The 21796-nt window shown below is 42.2% G+C and overlaps 1 protein-coding gene across 4 annotated transcripts in view; it reads left to right on the top strand.

Moving 5' to 3' along the window:
• sbf1 (SET binding factor 1) overlaps window positions 1–21796 on the top strand; it is a 68665-nt gene that overhangs the window by 25664 nt on the left and 21205 nt on the right. For 2 of the 4 annotated variants that reach the window (XM_020647140.3, XM_020647138.3), the window contains exons 3-18: window positions 823–960; window positions 1322–1450; window positions 1928–2038; window positions 3950–4027; window positions 9551–9580; window positions 11730–11835; window positions 12474–12606; window positions 13145–13253; window positions 14198–14311; window positions 19063–19140; window positions 19594–19707; window positions 19825–19953; window positions 20080–20178; window positions 20407–20614; window positions 21183–21295; window positions 21487–21636. In XM_020647140.3, coding sequence (XP_020502796.2) covers window positions 823–960; window positions 1322–1450; window positions 1928–2038; window positions 3950–4027; window positions 9551–9580; window positions 11730–11835; window positions 12474–12606; window positions 13145–13253; window positions 14198–14311; window positions 19063–19140; window positions 19594–19707; window positions 19825–19953; window positions 20080–20178; window positions 20407–20614; window positions 21183–21295; window positions 21487–21636 — 1839 coding nt within the window. The remainder of the gene's footprint in view (window positions 1–822; window positions 961–1321; window positions 1451–1927; window positions 2039–3949; window positions 4028–9550; window positions 9581–11729; window positions 11836–12473; window positions 12607–13144; window positions 13254–14197; window positions 14312–19062; window positions 19141–19593; window positions 19708–19824; window positions 19954–20079; window positions 20179–20406; window positions 20615–21182; window positions 21296–21486; window positions 21637–21796) is intronic. The other 2 variants (XM_020647141.3, XM_020647142.3) reach the window with 2 other exon arrangements.

Raw genomic sequence — 21796 nt, 5'->3', positions numbered from 1 at the left:
AAAGCAAAAACAAGATTTGCACACCAAGAAGCTCCCATTTAAAGGATTTATTAAGTGGTGTTTGGAGCAAACCTGCTCTTCCTCAGACTTATAGCTTCTTGGTGTGCCAATCTTGTAACTTGCCTTTTTCTTTTGGGCACCAGCACTGAGGGACGTGCGTGCCTTTTTTTTTTTTTCTTTGTATATGAGAAGCATATCTCTGAATAAGAGAGTGTAAAACCAGATCAGAGATTAAGAAAGATTACATACAGATTACATTAAAATTAAATACTTTCTTAATCTCTGATCTGGATCAGAGATTCAGAAAGTATGTATAACAAGTTGGAGTAAAAAATGTGAAGGGTCATGAAGTATTTGAACATCTTTTTTCCATAAGTGAGGAAACATAAAGAATAATGTTTTTAAAAAAAGGGTGCTCATATTTACTTTTTATTGTTCACTCAGTAGGATTGACAGTAAGGGTCATTCCATTAACATATCATGTTGTAAAGACTTGAAGCAAAGTCTTCAAAGTGGCTACATTGTTAGTAGAAAAAGATCTTCCTCTTAATGCTACATAATTCAGTCAGACCTTTGGTGGTGTCGTCATGTTATATTTAATCCTGCAGGAGCGTGTTTTTGTTGTCTTACTGACAGCCCATCCCAGGATGAATCACCCTGAGCTGTTGTAAGAGCACGTGCTCTCTGATATCTGAAATATGTTAGTGTGTACACTCATCTTTATCTTTTTCTCCATGTTTCCCCTCTACTGTCATCACATCTTCTCATCTCTAACTTCCTCCTCCTCCTCCCCCTCCTCCTTCTCCTCCTCCTCTTCTGTAGTTCTGTCAGCCCAGCGGTTGGCAGCTGGTTCCTGAGCGGCAGCCTGCCTCCTTCTTCGTAGCGGTTTTGACTGACATCAACTCAGACCGTAATTACTGTGCCTGCTTCACCTTCTGGGAGGGCCTAGACCGACTACAGGTGAGATAGATGTCACTTATCAATAACATGAACCCTGGAGCAGCTGTGGCTCAGTGGTGGAGTCGGTCATCTCTCAACCGGAAGGTTGGGGGTTCGATCCCCGGTTCCTGGAGTTACATGTCCGATTTGTCCGATTGAGCGAGACATTTGACCCCAGCTCAGCCTTAAATTACTTCAAAAATCACTCGTTCAATGAGCAAAATTCATAAAATAACGGTGCATTTAATGTGTATTTTCAATCTGAACAGATCTCCACTGTGTCTACTGAGAGTCTCTCATTTAGTGTTTAAAATCAGTTATGAAGTGTTGACGGTCAGCCTGATGTGACTGCAGTGATTTATCTGTTTCTCTCCGTGTTCAGCTGCAGAAGGCCGAGGCCAGCGAGGTAGACGAGGTGGATGAAGAGCCGGCTGTCGTCCAATCAGCTCAGGTCTTTGCACCCAAGAGTCTGGTGCTGGTGTCCCGACTGGACTACACCGAGGTGTTCAGGGTACGAAATACACACAGCAAGCTCCTAATACTTTACTGTGTGGAAAATAACAGTAGGAGAACATCTACCATCATTTTGAGAGGCTGAAACGAAAATGCCAGAAAAACAAGATTTTTGTGCATTTGTGTTTGTAAATACAAAAGTTGTTTTAGTGCGCACTTACATTAGGTGAAGTTGCCCCGTTCTGTGCTGAAGCACGATTGTCTCCCCCTCCCCATTCTCTTGCTGGCCTGCACTCACACTGCTCCAGGACTAACCGGGCCAAAGCACGGTTACCTCTTGAACATAAGGTCGTAATACAACACATTTTACAGGCTTTACGTCTGCGTCCGCACAGCAGAGAACAACACAGAGAACATGACAGTTACTTTACTGACTTTGTGGCTTATTTTGAGTTATTTCAAAATACCCTTAAACTCTGTGTCTCTCTATCCCTCTCTCTCTCTCTCTATCTCTCTCTCTATCTCCATCAAACAGAACTGCCTGGGTCTGATCTACACCGTCCATGTAGACAGCCTCTCTGTCCCCTTGGAAACGGTGGTGGGAAACCTCCTCACATGTATCATCCCCATTGCTGGAGGCTCACAGGTAACGTCTGATCATCAATCCCTTACACATGCACCTGCACAAACTACAGGAAAACTCTGCAAAGGCAAAAGGTGAAGATACAATATTGAAAAACCTTGAGACAATTTTTCTTTCATGCTGTTACAACTCTGTGCCTTTGCTAAGCAGTCAACCCTTCTTTTGTCACCTCATTATTTGCTCTGCAGTTTAACCCCTTTGTGAAGGAAGCAGTGTAGAAGTAGAGCTCTTACAGCGTATCATATCAAAGCAGGTGGTACGATCGGTAGCCTACACGCAGCTTGCAGCATCCCAGAAGATATAACCACAGGTCTTTGTGATGTGTGGACCTCAAGAGCAGTGATTGGTCACCTTCTTGATCTTTAACAGGACATACTTATTAGACAGTACTTGCCTCCAGTTTGTAACGAGCTGCTACGGTCTGCTAGCTTCCACATGAAGCCTAAAACTGAATATTAATGAAGTGAATTAAAGTAACTTCAGAAGAATTAACTAGGTCATTTAGTAGCTCCTCCCACAACTTGACCCTTTTAGTTTCAGTGGCTAACGTTTGCAGAACATGAAGATGCTGTTACAGTCTCGCTACAGTAGCATAGAAACCCTGTAGCAAATTACATTTCAGTCTATTAAACTGGGGAGTAATGCCGGTGTTCTGTCAAGATGTGCTGCCTTGTCAAAAAAAAAAAAGCGCAAAACGATAGCAGAGACTGTCCGTAACCCCTCTCAAATAATGCAACTCACTCCCTGTGCATTATCAAGAGTTCATTTACTTTGGAGCAAGTTTTGGTTCTCTATTATTGAATATTTCAGGGGATTTCGATGGACAATAACCTCCTGTCAAATAAAGCTCCCAGTGCAGAATCACTTTCAAACAGCTCTACTTGCCTTTAAGGAAAAACAAGAAGCGTGTTTAGTATACTCTGTAATAAAACTTTTAATTATGATTTTAGAGGAAACATTTCTCGATTTACAAAAAGCCCCTGATCCAATAACGCTCCCTGCACTGCTCAGAGCTGCATGGTAGCACATCTCGACGTGCAGCACTTTTCTTCTCAGAGCTTCATGCAGACAGTTTACTTACTCGAGAGATTGAGATCCTCAAAGTGTATGCATGCATATAAAGACTTGGTTAGTGCTCATGCAACGTTCAGGAACATTACGTTGTGCTCGTATAACTGAATGACTGATGTATAACTTTCTGAAGAGCGTCACTCGGTTTAAAACACCACTTTTCTTTAATAGTTCTGGTTTAACTCTGGATCTCATAATAGGCCTCAGCTCGTCCCGTACAAGCACATTAAACCTGTCAGCATCTTTTCAGTGCAGTAATGGCTTTTGAATGAATCCATTTGGAATCGGTCTCTGTCCATGATTAGACTGAATCATTAAATTGAAGTGATGTCGGCCATCAAAGAAAACAACAATCCTTCTATTTATAACCCGACAAACCAAACATAACTTCATATCTCAGACTCAATATCTCAACTCTTGGAACCGTGCCGTGGTTCTTTATTTATCTTTGTTTACTTTCTAAATAACTGAAATAACTCGACCACAAAGCGACAGCATTTGAGCTTCTTTCTAAAGTCACAGGGCAGCACTTTAAGTTATTTCTCACAACATTTTATCTTGTTTTCTTGTCTTGTTTTACCCACATTTCTCATATTTTGTGAGAGCCATGTTTTTTTTTTAATGATCACATCCAGAAAATAGTGACTTCTTTCTGCTTATTAAACCATTCGTTGTGCATTAAACTATCAAAGTCGTATGAGACTCGTTGCACAAACAGATTGGAGTTTCTAATTTCTCTTAATGCACATGAGCTGATCCCTCCTCTTTTTTGGTTTTTCCAGATGTTCTGTGTGTGTGTCATGTGTGTGCACTCTACTGTACACTGGTTCCTCTGTGTTACAGATAAATGAGTCCCCAGTTTGTAGTTTAGAAAAGGTTCCTCAGGTCCTGGCCTGTGACTGGCTGCTGGCCTGTCTCCAGGTAACTTCACCCGTTTCTGCAAGCTTCACCAATCAGCATCCAGCTCCTTGATGTGATTGATTCTGTCGATCAAACAGACCCCCAGTTGTTTGCCGTTTCTTTGAGGAATGTGTTTGTTTTTCTTTTGTGCACTCATTTCAAATCATTTGTGATCGATGACGCTTCTGCTTTTTTGATGTGTTAATCATTTAATTTCTTTCTTTTGTCATCAACTTGATTTGTTCAAGCTTTTTTTTTTTTTGTTACTGTTTTGGAGCAACTGGTTATTTACATTTCCTTAAACAGACGCACATGTTCATTGCGGTTGCTATGCAGGTTGTATTCCGGTTGTTAGGGGAACATATGGGACAGCAGATGGCTTCCTACCGGGCAGCGCAGCATCTGAATGACAGAATCAGATCTAATCTGTATTAACACACATACAGACCACAACAACAGAGTGCAGCTCTCCCCTCTCTCACACACACACACACACACACACACACACACACACACACACACACACACACACACACACATTAGAACACAAGATATGTTACATTAGCTGTGTAATATCTCAGTTTCACTTCAGCTAGAAAAACATCTGCACGTCTGCTCTCAGATCCTGGAGGCTTTAACAAATGAGTTTGTCCTGTTTCTTTCCATCCGAGCACAAACAGTTCTGTTCCCTCGACTCGAGAGGAGCACAGGCCACTTAGAAAAGACTAACACACATTCCTGTTACTGTTAAATCACTCAGGACTAATCTATCAGCCTCACTGAGTGTTGGCCATTACCACAGAGTCTGTCTGTTCATCCTCACAGAACAGAAAAAAACTCCGGCATCGTGACGCTGAAGTCAGCTCTGCTTTTAGACTTGTTGTCTTGGCAACGCAGTCAAACATGAAATAAATAGTCTCACCTTCTGCAACACTTATTTCAAGCTCGTTTTTTTATGCTTATTATTTTAATCGATGTTTTTAAAACTACTGAAACATTTAGCTCAGCTTCAAACACTGAGAAAACTCTTTATTTTACAAGGTGTATGTGTCAGGTTTCTAGTCATAAAGATATCATTATATTATCCTATTATAAGCCAGATTCACCTGACAGGAAAAACATCTTAGTTCAGGATAACACCCCCCTGGCATGTCCCGACCGCTGCTCTCTAGGGCGCTATAATGAGAATTATTAATTATTTGTCTTTATATCAATGCTACGTGTAGTTTGACACATTTAAAATATTAACAAAAGAGCGGAGAAGAACATACTGGAGAACAGAAACTTAATGCAGCAGTTTAATTAGAGCAGGGAGATCGAACCGGTTGCGTGCAGAGTCTAAATGCAGTCTATTGTCATGAACCGATCACAGGGAATAAACGTAAACCCCTCCCACCCACCTGAGCTGAATTCTCCTGATTTATATCCTGCTGCATATTCACATCTGCTCACTCTGAATACTAGGAGACTGGCAGGACAAACTCCAGATTAAGTCTGAGTGATACATGTGATTGCTTACTTCACACATGCAGCTCACCCTGAAAACTTCAGGAGTTTTTTCGGTCTGTTCCATTTTAAAGATTTCATAAGTTATATCATACCAGTCCTCTAAAGATGCATGGCTGGCTCAAACCCTTTTCGGTAGCTCAGTATTCAAATTAAGTATTTAGTTTTGGCATTGTAGCTTTTTCAATGTAAATTTGTTCCCAATTAAAAGTGACACTAGTTTCAAATACTTTTTTTTTTTTTAATCCCCGTAGATCTATCGCCAAAATCAGGGTACTTCAGGGCAAAACTTAAAAATGGTCAAAGTGATTTGCTTCCTGGAAACTCCTGTACAATTCCTCCAGCAACTACAGAGTCCTAAATGGAGAGACCTTTTTCTTCAGTCTAATAAGACTCCTCCAACCAGACGCTCTTCCTCAGGTTGAGCTTGACATGTCAGGACTTTTTATAGAAGGGATTGGAGGTCCTTAATGCAACTGTAGGCAGACAGTTGGCGCAAACAGTCCAGATCATCTTAAAAAGTGAACCATCCCAGTGAGTTGGAGCACTTCTTGTGAAACAAGCAAACAGTTATTTATATATACAGTGGGTACGGAAAGTATTCAGACCCCTTTACATTTTTCACTCTTTGTTTCATTGCAGCCATTTGCTAAAATCAAAAAAGTTCATTTTATTTCTCATTAATGTACACTCAGCACCCCATCTTGACAGAAAAGTAGAAATTTTTGCAAATGTATTAAAAAAGAAAAACTGAAATATCACATGGTCATAAGTATTCAGACCCTTTGCTCAGTATTTAGTAGAAGCACCCTTTTGAGCTAGTACAGCCATGAGTCTTCTTGGGAATGATGCAACAAGTTTTTCACACCTGGATTTGGGGATCCTCTGCCATTCTTCCTTGCAGATCCTCTCCAGTTCTGTCAGGTTGGATGATGAACGTTGGTGGACAGCCATTTTCAGGTCTCTCCAGAGATGCTCAATTGGGTTTAGGTCAGGGCTCTGGCTGGGCCAGTCAAGAATGGTCACAGAGTTGTTCTGAAGCCAGTCCTTTGTTATTTTAGCTGTGTGCTTAGGGTCATTGTCTTGTTGGAAGGTGAACCTTTGGCCCAGTCTGAGGTCCTGAGCACTCTGGAAGAGGTTTTCTTCCAGGATATCTCTGTACTTGGCCGCATTCATCTTTCCTTCAATTGCAACCAGTCGTCCTGTCCCTGCAGCTGAAAAACACCCCCATAGCATGATGCTGCCACCACCATGTTTCACTGTTGGGATTGTATTGGGCAGGTGATGAGCAGTGCCTGGTTTTCTCCACACATACCGCTTAGAATTAAAGCCAAAAAGTTCAATCTTGGTCTCATCAGACCAGAGAATCTTCTCATAGTCTGGGAGTCCTTCATGTGTTTTTTGGCAAACTCTATGCAGGCTTTCATATGTCTTGCACTGAGGAGAGGCTTCCGTCGGGCCACTCTGCCATAAAGCCCTGACTGGTGGAGGGCTGCAGTGATAGTTGACTTTGTGGAACTTTCTCCCATCTCCCTACTGCATCTCTGGAGCTCAGCCACAGTGATCTTTGGGTTCTTCTTTACCTCTCTCACCAAGGCTCTTCTCCCACGATTGCTCAGTTTGGCTGGACGGCCAGGTCTAGGAAGAGTTCTGGTCGTCCCAAACTTCTTCCATTTAAGGATTACGGAGGCCACTGTGCTCTTAGGAACCTTGAGTGCTGCAGAAATTCTTTTGTAACCTTGGCCAGATCTGTGCCTTGCCACAATTCTGTCTCTGAGCTCCTTGGGCAGTTCCTTCGACCTCATGATTCTCATTTGCTGTGACGTGCACTGTGAGCTGTAAGGTCTTATATAGACAGGTGTGTGCCTTTCCTAATCAAGTCCAATCAGTTTAATTAAACACAGCTGGACTCCAATGAAGGAGCAGAACCATCTCATGTGATATTTCAGTTTTTCTTTTTTTTTAAATTTGCAAAAATGTCTACATTTCTGTTTTTTTTCTGTCAAGATGGGGTGCTGAGTGTACATTAATGAGAAATAAAATGAACTTTTTTGATTTTAGCAAATGGCTGCAATGAAACAAAGAGTGAAACATGTAAAGGGGTCTGAATACTTTCCGTACCCACTGTATATACTAGAAGTGTCTGACAGGAACAGGTCGACCTGCAGGATGTTACAAAACTTCACTTATTTGTCTGAGTAGTTTACACAACCCTAGCTTGGGGTGATCGGCGGGTTGTTGGCCTAATGTGACAGATGAAGGATTACTGAAGTGGAGCTGCATGATGGCCTTGTGCTTAGGAAGAACATAGTTAACACAGAGAAGGGGCTTTTTGCATCCGTTCCAGTAAAATCCCCTTGAGCAACCCAAAGAATCTCTACATGACCCTGACCTATTACCTGTGTGTGTGTGTGTGGGTGGATGTTTCTGTTTGCAGAAAGGATGATCTCTCCTCCTCCTATCATTAATGATTGAGCTGTTGCAGGAACATGCTTTTATCTGTCCTTAAATAAACTTTTGTGACAGAGGGGATTCTAGTCCCTGTTTCTCGACACACTCAGTCACACTTTCAGTCACCTCCGCCAGGTGACATTAACGGTACAGATGTCGAGGTACACCCTGAACGTTGAGCAAGTTGTTCTCCTGGCAGTTATTTTTTTTATTACTCACATGACGAGACACGCGTTTGTTCTCACGCAGTCTGTGAAGTTCTCTTTTCCTCTTCGCCTCTTACCAACACAGCGTGTCAGAGAGTTTGAGGTTGAAAGCGTGATTCTGTAACAGGAACTCCAGTGTTTCCAGTATCAGTTTGAGTAACTGTAACGGTTCTAAACGATCAGAAAAGCCGGACTGGATTCAGATTCAGTTCAAACCAATGAAAATTCATAGAGCCAATGTGATGGACAGAAGAACAGCTGTGATTGTGCAGGATGAAACTTATCCTCTATACCCTCTGAGAATGTGTTTGAGACAAACAGTGATCTTACAATAATAATAATAATAATAATAATAGCGCCATAAATTCATGAAGCGCCTTTCAAGGGACCCAAGGATGCTCTACATGGTGGAGAGACCAGACAAAAAAACAAAATGAAACTAAGACAGGTAGCGAAAGGATGGGAGACGGGTGGAGAAGCAGGGTAAAGAGAGGGTGTAGGCTGCGGAGAACAGATAGTGTTTGAGAAGTCTCGAGAATGAGTCCAAAGATGAAGAATTGCTCATGTCTGAGGACAGGCTCTTTGTGAGGGTGTGTGCTGTGAAACTAAAGACCTTGCCTGTATAGGTGGCGCGGAGTCTGGTGGGTGGTATCCCTAGCTCTTGATGGTATATAAACATCGCACAAAATGTAAGGAAATGTGTGTTTGGTAGATTATTTCTTTGTTGTAACAATGATTCTTGGCAATACATTTAATACCGTTGGAGAGCCTGTTTACTTTCATTTTAAATGGTGCCACATTTGTAAGGAACATGCATTTGTGGGATAAGCAGCAGAGCTGAGTTTGTGGGTTGCGCCCATGAAAAACTTGCCAAATCTTCTCTGCCAAACAGCTACAATTTATTTATTTATTTAAATAACAAAAAAACCTGTCTGTCCTTCTGGGCGGTGATTTGACCTGTCACCCTTCACATTTTCGTGACATCCACAGACGGCAGATTCTCTTTTGATTCTGTGATTATTGTCATGATATATGACAGATACATGTCCAGTTGTTTGTGCCTTGGCTGCACTCTCTGTTAGTGACATCATCAATCATCTGTTTCTGTTATTGTTCTGCTAAATGATGCTCGTACTTTGTTTTTCACATTTGTGTCTGCTCATCCTTTGTTTATCCACAGCCTTCATCTTACAGTTCATCATGTTATCATTTGGGAACCCTACCTTCCCCAGCGTGCTGAAACATCACTGTCATTTTGTTGTCAGGTGTGGGCATTGTGTGCCCGTCTTTCCCTCCTGTTGTTTCTAACCTCTATCTTATCCTGCGGGGTGTATGTGTGTGTGTGTGTTTTTGTGTGTGTCTCTGCTGGGTGGTTGTGTAGCCGGGCCAGGAGGAGAGAGAGGAGAGTTTGGTACGACAGCCTGACTTCATTCTCCCCTCGCACAACAACCAATCAGCTCTGAATTGTCAGCTTCCTTTTCTCCACTGATTTCCTTCAGCTAATCCACGCTCAGCTATGTGACCCGGGAACCAATCAAAACGCTTCAAAACAGACTCAATACGTGACCAGCATCTGATCATTTGTTGCATATTTAGTACAAATCCAACACAAGCCTTTTCATTTTCCTCCATGCAGTCACAAATCCAAAAGTTAAAGAAGCGTCACTTTAAAGTAAGAATGTGCAACTTTTTGATCCAGTAGGAAGCTCCAGTATGAAACCAAAACAAACTGCGACACCTCTGCTATTCTGAAGCCTGCGCTCTCCTCCTGCAACACACATCTAACCCCTTCCATTCGTGTTACTTCGAAAGAGTTCAGCACAAGCAGGGGATAAACTTATCTTTGTCTCGAGCTGCAATCACCTGTTTCCTGCATTGTTGTGTTAGCAGGCTAATGTTAGCGCTCTTTAGTTAGCTTGTAGCTTCTCACTGCATGTTAATTTACACAGAATGATTGTGATCTTAAAACGCTTGACATGACATCCAAATAATCAGTGAGTATGTTCTTCTTCTCTCTAGTTCTTGACTAAAACAGCTTTTATACAGAAGGGGAGGAGTCAGCCATCCAGTCCATGTAAACACGGCTCTGACAACAACACAGCCAGCGGGACTTGAGCTTCTCACTCATTGTAGACAGTCATGACTCAGAGACACATTTACACAGGATATACTTAATTTCGCACATTCTTGCTTTAAATGTCACCCACTTTGAGTTAGTTTATCACTCGAGCAAGGTCATAGTGCAGCCGACAGTCTGTGAACACCCAGAGACGAAGATGCATCAGATGTTGGATCACAGTGTTGAGTTGCTAACATCTCTCATATGGTCGCTGAAGCTGGCTGTTGCTGCTGCTGCTGCTGTAGAGAGCATGAAAACAATGCTTCACTTTGCTGCTGCTGCCTGATGCACACAGCATCCCTGACTCTGACAATGTGAAACCCTTTCAAGTATGAAAGGACCGAAAAACATGTGTACCGAAGTCCTCAGGCGAGATTAAAAAGACCTCAGGTGTTTCTAAAAATAGTCCAGATGTTAAACAACTGCGTTTGTCTTGAGGTTTTTTTAATCTTTCGTAACAGCACAAAATTGTGATTATAAAACTGTTTTTTAACAGCTGATGGGAATGTGAATAGAGGGCTAAACTTGAAAAGCATTACCTGATATGTGACATCTATTCATTTGAAGTAAAAGTACTGAGTAAGTGAATGAATAATCCTCTGCACACTGAAAGTAACGAGATGCTCGCTCACCATAAAGGCACAGTGAAGTCATTTCCAGTGTGCGGTGGATTATTTAGACAACCAGTGATTCAGACTTATTTAAGATCATTTGTTGCGTGAGTGAAAAAGTCTCGGATAAAGTCATTTGTGTGTCTGATTTAAAAAAACACAACTGAATGCTAATTGTACAAACAAGCCTCTTCAACAGGATGTTCCTCTGATCCTTCGCTGTGCTGTTTGAGCGCTGCTCGCCCTCTGATGATTTATATTTCCAAACATAAATCCATATTTATCAGCTTTGTCTTCTTTCTGCAGACCGACAGTTTTTACAAAATCAGTCTGTGATTGTGGACGTAGTTACACAACATACTGTAGTTAATAGTTATTATAGTGAAGTAGTAAATAATGTAATGTCTTTAAAGGTGAAGCTGAGGTCACGCTTCACTGTCCTGAATGATTCATCAGATAGCAGATAAATCTCTTTTTGTGCATACGTCGGGCCGCAGTGGAAAAATCTCCCACACCTGCTGTGTCCGCGGGGTTTCTCTCTCTTTGATATGTTATCGCTGGTCTTTGTTTTCTTTAAGGTCGTTGGCATGGAGTCCCGCTAAGCTCCGTTCGTTCTGATCAGCTGGAATGGCTTGTGTTTGATTTTGTCATGTACCTGCTAAGCTTCTGGGATGTCTCTCTCCATCACTCTGCCACTGACGATCACGCACGACCGAGATTCTCGCACGCTCTCAGACCCTGATTATCTGAGAAACGAGCATGTGTTCTCCCTTTGTCTCACCTCCTCTAAAATCCGTCTTTTCTCTCCTTTTCTCTTTTTAATCTTATAGAGGACGATAACGTTAGGCGCTGGCGACCGGCAAGTCATCCAGACTCCCATCGATGATTCGCTACCTGTCAGTGGCACCAGTGTGGCCCAGCTCTTCAGACAGCTCGGTACGAGAAATCATAACAATACGACTCTACATCTAAATGTGTGAAATCTCCCACCTGTGTTTCTTTATTTTAAGAGAGATTTCTATTCTATAATTGTAATTTTTACTTAAAAAAAAAAATGTAACATAAAGAAAAATACAACACCACTTACACGTCTTAACCTTTTAATGTCTTCTTTAATAATAGTTAAATTATTAAATATATATATATTTAAATTTTGATAAATCAATGTTTACTTATTTTGTCATACACCTCTGTTTCGCACATGGCGATACACACAACCCTTCACAGAAAATTCACAATTTGATCACAGCCATGTTTGTAAATGAGCAGGGAGAAGAATTGATAATTCTCGGTCGGTTAGAGCGAAACGTTGTATGATCAAATAAATATGCCAGCATGAAGCGAGACAGCGTGCGTCTTTAAGTTTTACCCTCCTCTGGTGCACATTCATGTTTGAGGTTTATTCTTAAAGACGCAAAATATGTAGAAGTAGAAAATCAAATTCTGAGTTTTTATGCATCTAAACAATGAAATAAATGAATCCTTGACAACTTCCTTACATCTCTACCATAAGACATGATGCGACTGTCCTGGACTCTCTTGTGATGTCTTGTTTCTGCCCTTTTCCCCATCAGGTATCATCAACGTGTTGTGTCTGTTCTGTGCCGCCCTGACTGAACACAAGATCCTGTTCCTGTCCAGCAGCTACCAGAGACTCACAGACGCATGTCGGGGTCTGCTGTCCATCATGTTCCCCCTCAAATACAGGTGGGCTTTCTCTCAGTCTCAAAGACTTTATGAGATTTTTGGATCCAGCAGATGTCGCCCTTGAGCACCAGCATGAAACCAAAACAACTGCATTGTTGTGTTAGCATGCTAATGCTAGCGATCTTTATTATGCTGGTATCTTCACACTGCATGTAAATTTACCTGCAATGAGCGTGATCTAGAAACACAGTTAAGCAGTGAGTACAGTATGTTATTCTTCTTTTCTCTAGTCCCTCAATTAAACAACTTTTATACGTGAGGGGAGGAGTCAGCCAGCCGTCCCGGCAATGTAAACAAAGTGAAGATAGGACTCTGAAAACTCTGAAAACATCACAGACAGTGGGACTCGGGTGTTACACTCATTGTAGACAGTCATGACTCACAGAGTTATTTTCAGAGGATATACTTGTGAAAAATCACAAATAAAGCCTTTAAATCTTTCTATGGGTGTTTTTTTAAATCTAAAAATGGGTAAAACAGAGTAAAGGAGGCTAGTCATTGTTGTGCTAAATCTTTGTCCACTTTTTGTCCCTTTCAGCTTCACGTACGTTCCCATCCTGCCAGGAAAACTCCTCGAGGTCCTGAGCACCCCCACCCCCTTCATCATCGGTGTTAATTCGTTCTTTCGATCAGAGACGCAAGAACTGGTGAGTTGTTGTTACTGTAACACGACTGATGTAACAATACTGTTGTGTGTTTGTGTAAAACAAAGAGCGGTGATAGTGCAGAGGTTCTGATGCGAGAGACGATCAGATAGAGACACGATCACTCCTCAAAAGGGGGCTTAGAAATGACTCTTAAAAAAGCATGAGACCACCCTGTGAGTTGGAGATAGATCGGCTGTCTCACCTGCTGCGCAATTTCATCAGGTGGAAGAAAGAAATGCCAGATAATTAAAAAAGGGAAATGTAAGTTCTGCAAGCTTTTGTTGTCGAGCTTAAAGGACTGGATCCTAAAGGGGAACAGAACAGCTTTCTAAATCAGACAGAAGAGGCCAAACGTCACTGTTATTTCCTGAGAAACTTCTCAGAATCTGTGACATTGATCTGAGTTTCATATCAAATCTCACTGACCCATTAAGTGACGGTTCATGTGTTCTTTAATAAACTGCCAGCTGCTACCCGCCTGTGTCTGGACATTCTGATACCATACCCTTTACAAAACCCTGCCAACGTAAATTACTCCGACGTACATGACAAATAATTACTGTTGAGAAGTAAGAGATCAAAGATACTCATTTGCTGCTGTCTTATTAAAGCCTGATGAGAGTGTAATGGAGCTACTGTTGGTGATATCTGACCATCGTGGAGCCCTGAACGTCTCATGTGACCGTCAGATACTTTAAGTACTGTAGTACAAGCAGACATCAGGGGTCAGAGGTCGTCGTTTGGGCAACTTTTCCATCTCTCTGCAGTGAGATGTGGATGTGTGTACATTTGGTGAAATGAGAAGCTGTTGATGGAGATGACTTCATCATCTTACCACTGGACTTTTTATCAACAGCCTCAAACGCAGACATGAAAAGTGTGTTGTGTGTGTGTCTGTGTGTGTGTCTGTGTGTGTGTCTGTGTGTGTGTGTGCGTGTGTGTAGTTGGATGTGATCATTGCAGACCTGGACGGCGGCACGGTGACGATCCCCGAGTGTGTGCACATCTCTCTGCTGCCTGAGCCGCTCCTCCAGCAGACCCAGACTCTGCTCTCCATGGTAAGAGTTGCAGCCCACACACTGAACGCGCCCTTAATACACACACACACACACACACACACACGCACACACACACACTAAGTACTGGGAAGTCTCATTAACATCTCGTGGGTGGTTCCTACCCGGCAATAAATTCCCCGGAGTTGAGATGCCAGGAATCTCTTCAAGGATTCTTTTCCTGCTTTTCTAAACATATAATGTGTTTATAAAGTTTTAGTTGAAGATGTAGTCTCTCTTTATTGCTCTGGATTCGTGTTCATATAACGCGTCTGCATATTCCGGTGCCAGCCCACTCAACCCTTCAACAAATAGCGTTTCCTTATTTCTCGTTGAGTCCTGCAGAATATTGGAACAGCTTTACAGCCTTTGTGTCAGAGCTGATGTTTACGATGTAGACACATCATAACAAACGTGAGATGACACTGTGTTTACTTTTTTTATTGAAGATGTGATCTGTAAGTCACGTATAGTGTTGCAGGAAACGGCCCTCAGTTTATGGTTAATTTACTGGTTGCAGTCACATGTGAGATATCAGGAGGACTAAAAGGAACAACAAGTGATTGTCTTTCCAGACTTATCAGGAACTTTGAGATATTTGATTTGACATGTTGGGATGAAAAATAAAGACACCAGCATGTTTGAATCTTGGTGATTCATCATCTCAGGGAAAGTGACTGTAACTTTTTGATGATGCTGTTTATGTAAAGAAGTTACAGCGATCATAAGAAGCCTTAACTCTCAGTCCTGTTAGTGTGTTATGTAACTGTAGATTATATTTTGACTTTTATGATGACAAGGAAACCAAGGGTCTTAACCATACTTGTTTCTTTGAAGCTGTGTTACAACGAAGTGCTGGTATCAGCATGCTGACACCTTGCAGATTGTTGAGATGTATGATGACAAAGGAGAAGCATGCAGACAGCAGGACAGGAACAACATTATTTATTTTTCAGCAGTGTCCTGTCCTGAGTTTTATCTCCATGCAACTCAACACATTTTTATAGAGATTTGCAAAGACATTAAAAGCACAAAGAGTACAGCTGTCTGTACAAACAAAGACTGTAGGGAGGTTAATACTTTGGTATGTGATGGGATGCCCTTACTCATTCCTTCCTTCGTTCATGTATCAGAGATTGCTGTTCATTAAGTTCATATGGTAACTGAATAACTCAAACATAACTTTAACAGTTAAACCCATCTCTACTTTCTTAATTAGTAAAATTATCCTAACACCTCTAATTTATCTGCATTCCATCATGGAAAATAAGATAAGATACCCCTCAAGGGTTATTCTCCAGCTGATTAAGTTATTTTACTTGAAGTTAACACTTAAACACTTAATCACTTAAAGTGATTTTTGGCTTAATTTCTAACATATCTCTTTTTTTTATTTAAAGGTTTGAGCTTCTTGTGCATTTATTTTAGAGTTAGGACAGTTGATAGGGTTTCCGTCCAGGGCTGCTGTGGCTCAGTTGGTAGAGTCGGTCGTATCTCAATAGGAAGGTCGAGGGTTTGATCCCCAGCTCCTGCAGCAATATGTCCGATGTGTCTTTGGGTAAGACACTTAACCCCAAGTTGCTCCTGCTGCTTCATCAGCGACATATGAATGAGATTAGTTACTTCTGATGGACTCTCTTTACTCAGCAGCCTCTACCATCAGTGTGTGAATGTGTAGGTGTGACCTGTGGTGTAAAAGTGCTTTAAGTAGTCGCATGACTAGAAAGGCGCTTTACAAGCTCAAGTCCATTTACCATTTAGAGTCAGAAAGAGAGAGAGAGTGGGGAATGAGATGCAGGAAAGGAGCCACGGGTCAGGTCAGTTTCGAACCCTGGCCGCCCACCTGGAGGACCACAGCCTCCGTACATGGGGCACGTGCATTCACCACTACGCTGCTGGCGCTCCAAAAGTATCTCTTTCTATTGAGTTTGTGTTTTAGAGTGGAAAGAACTGCTGTTTTGCTGCTTTTGTTCGTGCAACTTTTTCAGCATTTGAAGTTTGAACATTGTTTCAGTTCTTCTAAAGAGGAAACTGATTTCTTCCAGCTATCTTAAAAGTGTTAAGTTACTGTTGGAGCATGTCAAAATAACAAGTCAGTTCTTCCTGGTTCGTGAAGTTTGATTGCTTTGGTTGTATTTGCAGACAATGTTGATGTAATTTTCTGATGATGTTATGAAACAGTTCCTGGTCATAGACTGACAGACGAGGCTCAGACACTAAGGGGAAGAGAAGGATGTGTTTGTTTTGGAGAAGCTGGAGTTGGCATTCTTATCTCTGTCTCAGGATGAATGCCAACAGTGTGTTTGGATGCTGTGAAACGCTGCCTTCATTTTTGGGACTCAAACATCTTCCCACAAACTCTTGACATATTTCAAATATTTGTAATTTAAGAACTGCTGAAGAAGCAGTCTCTCATTTCTACGATGACGCCAAACAAGAGTTACAGTAAACTCTGAGACTCGATGATTGGAGTTGAGCTTGTGTAGCGCTTTTGTCGGAAGTGTAGTGGTGAGTGTGCGTGCCCCATGTCTTCTGAGTGGGCGACCCCGGGTTCAAATCCGACCTGACCTTTGGCTCTTTTCCTGCATGTTATTTCCCACTCTGTCTCTTTCCCCGATTTCTGACTCTAAAATGTAAATGGACTTTCTAGTCTTCCGACTACTCAAAGTGCTTTTACACTGCAGGTCACACCTACACATTCATACACTGATGGTAGAGGCTGCTGAGTAAAGAGTCCATCAGTATTAACTCATCCATTCATACACTGCCGACAAAGCAGCGGGAGCAATTTGGGGTTAAGTATCTTGCACGAGGACTTATCGGACATGTGGCAACAGGAGCTGGGGATCAAAACCTCGACCTTCTGGTTGAAACACCTCCAACTCTACCACTGAACCACAGCCGCGTGTTGTGTTGGATCAATAGTTAATGTTGACTCAGATTGCACCATCTTTATATTGCCTTTCCTTTGTCGTCTTCTCTCTTGTCAGCAGACACACAAACACCCCCGTGATGATCATCTTTTATCTTAATTATATCTTTTTAATAGTTTTGTTATCTCCAGTTTATCTATGCTGATATCCTCTTATTTTAAGAGTCAGTGGGGGACAAGGTGACTTTAGTTTGAGGAAATAAACCTGCTCGATTGAATTCGGTTCTCCGGGATCCCATAAAAAAAAGTTTGAATGTTAAGATGTGCCACATCCTCCAGAGATAAGATAGTCATCATGTCCTTTGAGTGTTTAATTGTAACCCTGAAGGATGTGTTTGTCTAGTCCAAGATTGACCATCCCATAAACCCTTTAGACTGTTATAGATTCAAAATGAAAATGTTTTTAACTATATGAGCTGACATATAGGTACAATATAACTTGATAAAATTCAAGTTCTCCTTATTGATGACATTCTAAGGAACTTAAACTACATCGGCAAGACTTTATCGATGACCTTTGGAGACACTGACGGTGATTCATACGATAGTCTCTCTAGTTAAATATAAAATTGATCAGGAGGCTAAAAATGTGAGCATAACCTACAGCAGCTTTTTTTTATGTCAAAGTGTCATCAAGCAAAACACTGAACCTCGGCCCAGTGAGCAGGACATCAGATACATACCAAAGATGACAAGGCTCAAAATAAGTTGATTTTGTAAGCGAATAGAAGTCATTTAGTTGTGAAACCTCTGAGTGAGGCCAAATGTTTTAGTGTTCACTGCTTGCTCTGTGTACTTCATGGCTTCTAATCGAGACTCTTGTGTGTTTTGGTCCTCCCTCTGCACTCACACACTGAGACTTTGAAACAAGTCAAACTGAAGTTCACAGGTTACAGACCTGCATCCTCAAGCAGCACAGATTTACAGACTGCGGCTCCAAACAGACCAACGTTTGTTTTGCGGTCTGGTCCAATCACAGAGGAGGGGGATGGCCTCCTTTACTAAAAACATGGGGGGGATAACTGAGGGTCTTTCATTTGTTAAATTGATGTTAAGTGCTGGTTGGTTGAAGGTCTGCATGAACGATGATTCTGCCGATTGTTGGGAAGCAACCGAGCAGCGGGGCTTAGCTGCTCTTCTCTTCTTACGCTGAGACAAATTACATTTCATGTCCCGGCCTGAGACTGAAGCCTGTTTCCACGGTTAGTGTTCAGTGATTAGACTGTGGATAACATGCTGCAGCTTCTGTCTCTGTTCTCGGGCTGCAACACATGTTGTCTTAACAGTAGAAACTAGTGGAGTCCACCTTCTTACCTGTCCTTTATTGTAGTGGTTTATTGGACATGAATGCCTCTGCTCAGAGAGTGTGTATCATGGTGCGCTGAGGTTAATCACAATCGGTGGATTCCTTACTCACCATTGTACTTTAAATTATAAAATCAACTGGACTGCTTTGAGCACTAGCCGGCTCGGGCATCGGTTTATCTTCTGCATGGAACCTGCGTGCTCCTCAACTCTCGGAGTGGGTGGAGCAATCTCTCTTAAATGTTTTGATTGTGGACTGCAGTACCACTTTTAAACACTGAGTGTCAGAGTTGCATATTGCTCCTTTAAATAAAAACTCGACTTGTTGATTACCACTTAAAAACCTTATGATCAGTCAAATTCCTCACGTTTTGATCGGTTCTTTCCTCCTTTCTATGGGAGGTTATGTAGGGTCTCTAGACTTCCTCCCTCAGGTCACAGCAGGAACAAACGCTGCATTAGGAGAGCTTTCAGGTTTGTTACAGAGTGATTCATGTGCACGCCATGTCTGTTGCAGATTTTGGATCCAGAGCTGGAAATCGCTGATCAAGCCTTTCCCCCTCCCTCCACACAATCCTCTGCACTAAAGATCCAGGTGAGAACACATCGGGAAGTTTTGTGATTTAAAGGACGTCTTCAAATCCTTCCTTAAAATTTTTTTTGGCATTTGATTATGTTAAATTCTCATAGCATGTTTTATTCTCGCTGTCTGAATGTAGATCTGTCTTTTATTATCTTGTTTGATCATGTCGGATGTCAAAGGATAGACACTGATTGCTCATTATTTTGAGCTTTGGCTATCGTTACAGTCTCTTGGAGGGGGGGGGGAGGGGGGAAGCAATCATATGCACGGTACAAAACAATCGTGCCTAATGTGAAAATACCTTAAATCTGTGGAGTCCAGGATTTTCCAAGTATTCTAGACTCTGTATTGAGTTGAGATCCTCCTTGCCAGCTGGTACTAGAATGTCACTAACATCATTGTTTTTCTTAAGGTTTGATAATGGAGGCTTCTGGCTCTCATTGGTCTGCTGTGTGTGTGTTTCAGGATAAAGAGATCCGGGGAGTTTTCCTGTGGCTGTTCGCTCGGCTCTTCCAGGGCTATCGCTGGTGTCTACACATCATCCGCATCCACCCAGAACCAGTGATCCGCTTCCATAAGGTCTGAAAACCTGAAAACTCTGCATGTGATAACATCTGCTCTGTGTGTTTCTAAGAGAAGCAGTGACTGCAGGAGTTTTCAAAGAAAGGCCTGTTTTACTTTGATGTGTTTCTGCAGGCGGCCTTCCTGGGTCAGAGGGCGCTGTCGGAGGACGACTTCCTCATGAAGGTGTTGGACGGCATGGCGTTTGCGGGCTTCGTGTCCGAGAGAGGGCCTCCGTACAGAGCCACCGACCTGTTTGACGATGTGAGTCTGTCTAACATGTTTGAAGATAAGCTGACATTGTAAAACTGTCGGATAATTGAACATATTTGGATCAGATGTGGTGCTGAAATCTCAGGGTAATATCTCATTTCGTCCCCGTGTCCACAGCTGATAGCCAATCAGGTGGAGCGGATACGACAGGAGGAGACGTGTCCACACAAAGTGATGAACCATGTCAAGGAGCTCGCTGAGCAGCTCTTCAAAAACGTGAGTTTTCTAATAAAGCCGGGAAGAAATATCTGCTATCTCCTTTGGTCCTGTAGAATATTCTTTTCTTTCCTCTTTCTCTCCTCCTAAGTGATCGTATGAGACACATGTACTGCTCAGCTGTAGCTCTTGTTTTTATAAAGTTGTCTCCTTATTTGACTCATCATAACAGCTTTTCCCGTCGTCCCTCCCATTTAATTCCCTCACTTTGCGTTTGCTCCCCTGCAGGAGAACCCGTACCCCGCTGTGGCGATGCACAAAGTCCAGCGGCCGTCAGAAAAAAGTCAGACTACGACACAGAATCAGACGCAGTTTCCCACGCTGGATGACGTGGCGGTGCAGCTCTTCATCGACCACGCTGCCGCCAAACTCAAAACAGCGCCACCTGTGGTCAAGGTGGAGCTGAAGGGCATGGTGCCGTCCGGGCCCCCGCTGGGTGAGCTGATGTTTTTTATGATTGAGTATTTTGAATCTCAAAATATCTTGATAAAGGTTTGAACTTTGAAAAAGTAAATAAGATAAAGTGTGCAGCAACTCTTAAACCTTTTGAAACAGAATGTACAACATCTGTCTGCAGGAGGATTTTGTTTACATTGGACTCTGTCAAATTAGTTTAAATGAAAACACAACTAAAATATCTCAAATATTCATCCAGTCATTCATTCTTCTTCGTGTCTTGTCAATGTTATTTGAAAAATCCCATTCAAAATATAGAAAATATAAAACCAAAAAAGCCTAAAGTTTAGATATGTTTAGGTTGCACAGAAAAAAATGCAAATGTAGTTTTTGAATTCCAAGAAAGGTAAAAGAAGAAGACTTAACTCACACATGTAATCATGTACATAAGAGAGTCAGAAGAACTTCTGGAAGTCTCCTCTTCCTCCTAAAACCTCCTGAGTGAACTTAAAGCTCAGGCAGCTCGTCTCTCAGCGTGTGACTAATGAGGTCGAGTGTCCGTGCTGCGGTGATGAATGAGTCTGATCGTCTCTCCCTCGTCTCCACAGGCGACACCGTGGACAGGAACGGCATCGTGATGGCCAATAGCGCCCGCAGGCTGGAGGTGGTCAGGAACTGCATCACGTACATCTTTGAGAACAAGATGCTGGAGGCCAAGAAGGTAAGAGAGAGAGAGAGGGGGGGGGGGGATAGAGAGAGAGGGAGAGGGAAACAGAGAGAGGAGAGAGGGGGGGGGGGAGAAGAGAGATTACTGAATTTAATTACTGAAGAGTCAGATGTTTGTGAAGTTCACATTTTTTTAATGAAACTGTTGTTGTTATTGTTGTTGTTGTTTTTCTCTCCTCCCTTCAGTTAATGCCCGCTGTCCTGCGAGCGCTGAAGGGCCGTGCAGCTCGGATCTGTTTGACTCAGGAGCTGAACCAGCACGTCCTGCAGAACCGAGCCGTGCTGGATGATCAGCAGTTTGATTACATCGTCCGAATGATGAACTGCACCCTACAGGTAGAGCCTACAGATTTAAACGATCTAAATGAAACTTCTAAACGAACAGTGACATGTTTTATATTTCTTGGTTGTATTTAATCAGGTTGTGTTGCACTGTCCTACGTCTGTTCATCTGTTGTGTTTTTGTGTCCACTGCTGCAAATCAAATTTCACTTCC

The sequence above is a fragment of the Labrus bergylta genome, chromosome 23 (genome assembly GCF_963930695.1).
Source record: "Labrus bergylta chromosome 23, fLabBer1.1, whole genome shotgun sequence".
Lineage (NCBI taxonomy): Eukaryota > Metazoa > Chordata > Actinopteri > Labriformes > Labridae > Labrus > Labrus bergylta.
Note: the sequence above shows the minus strand (reverse complement) of the source record. Positions and strands in the feature narration are given on the sequence as shown.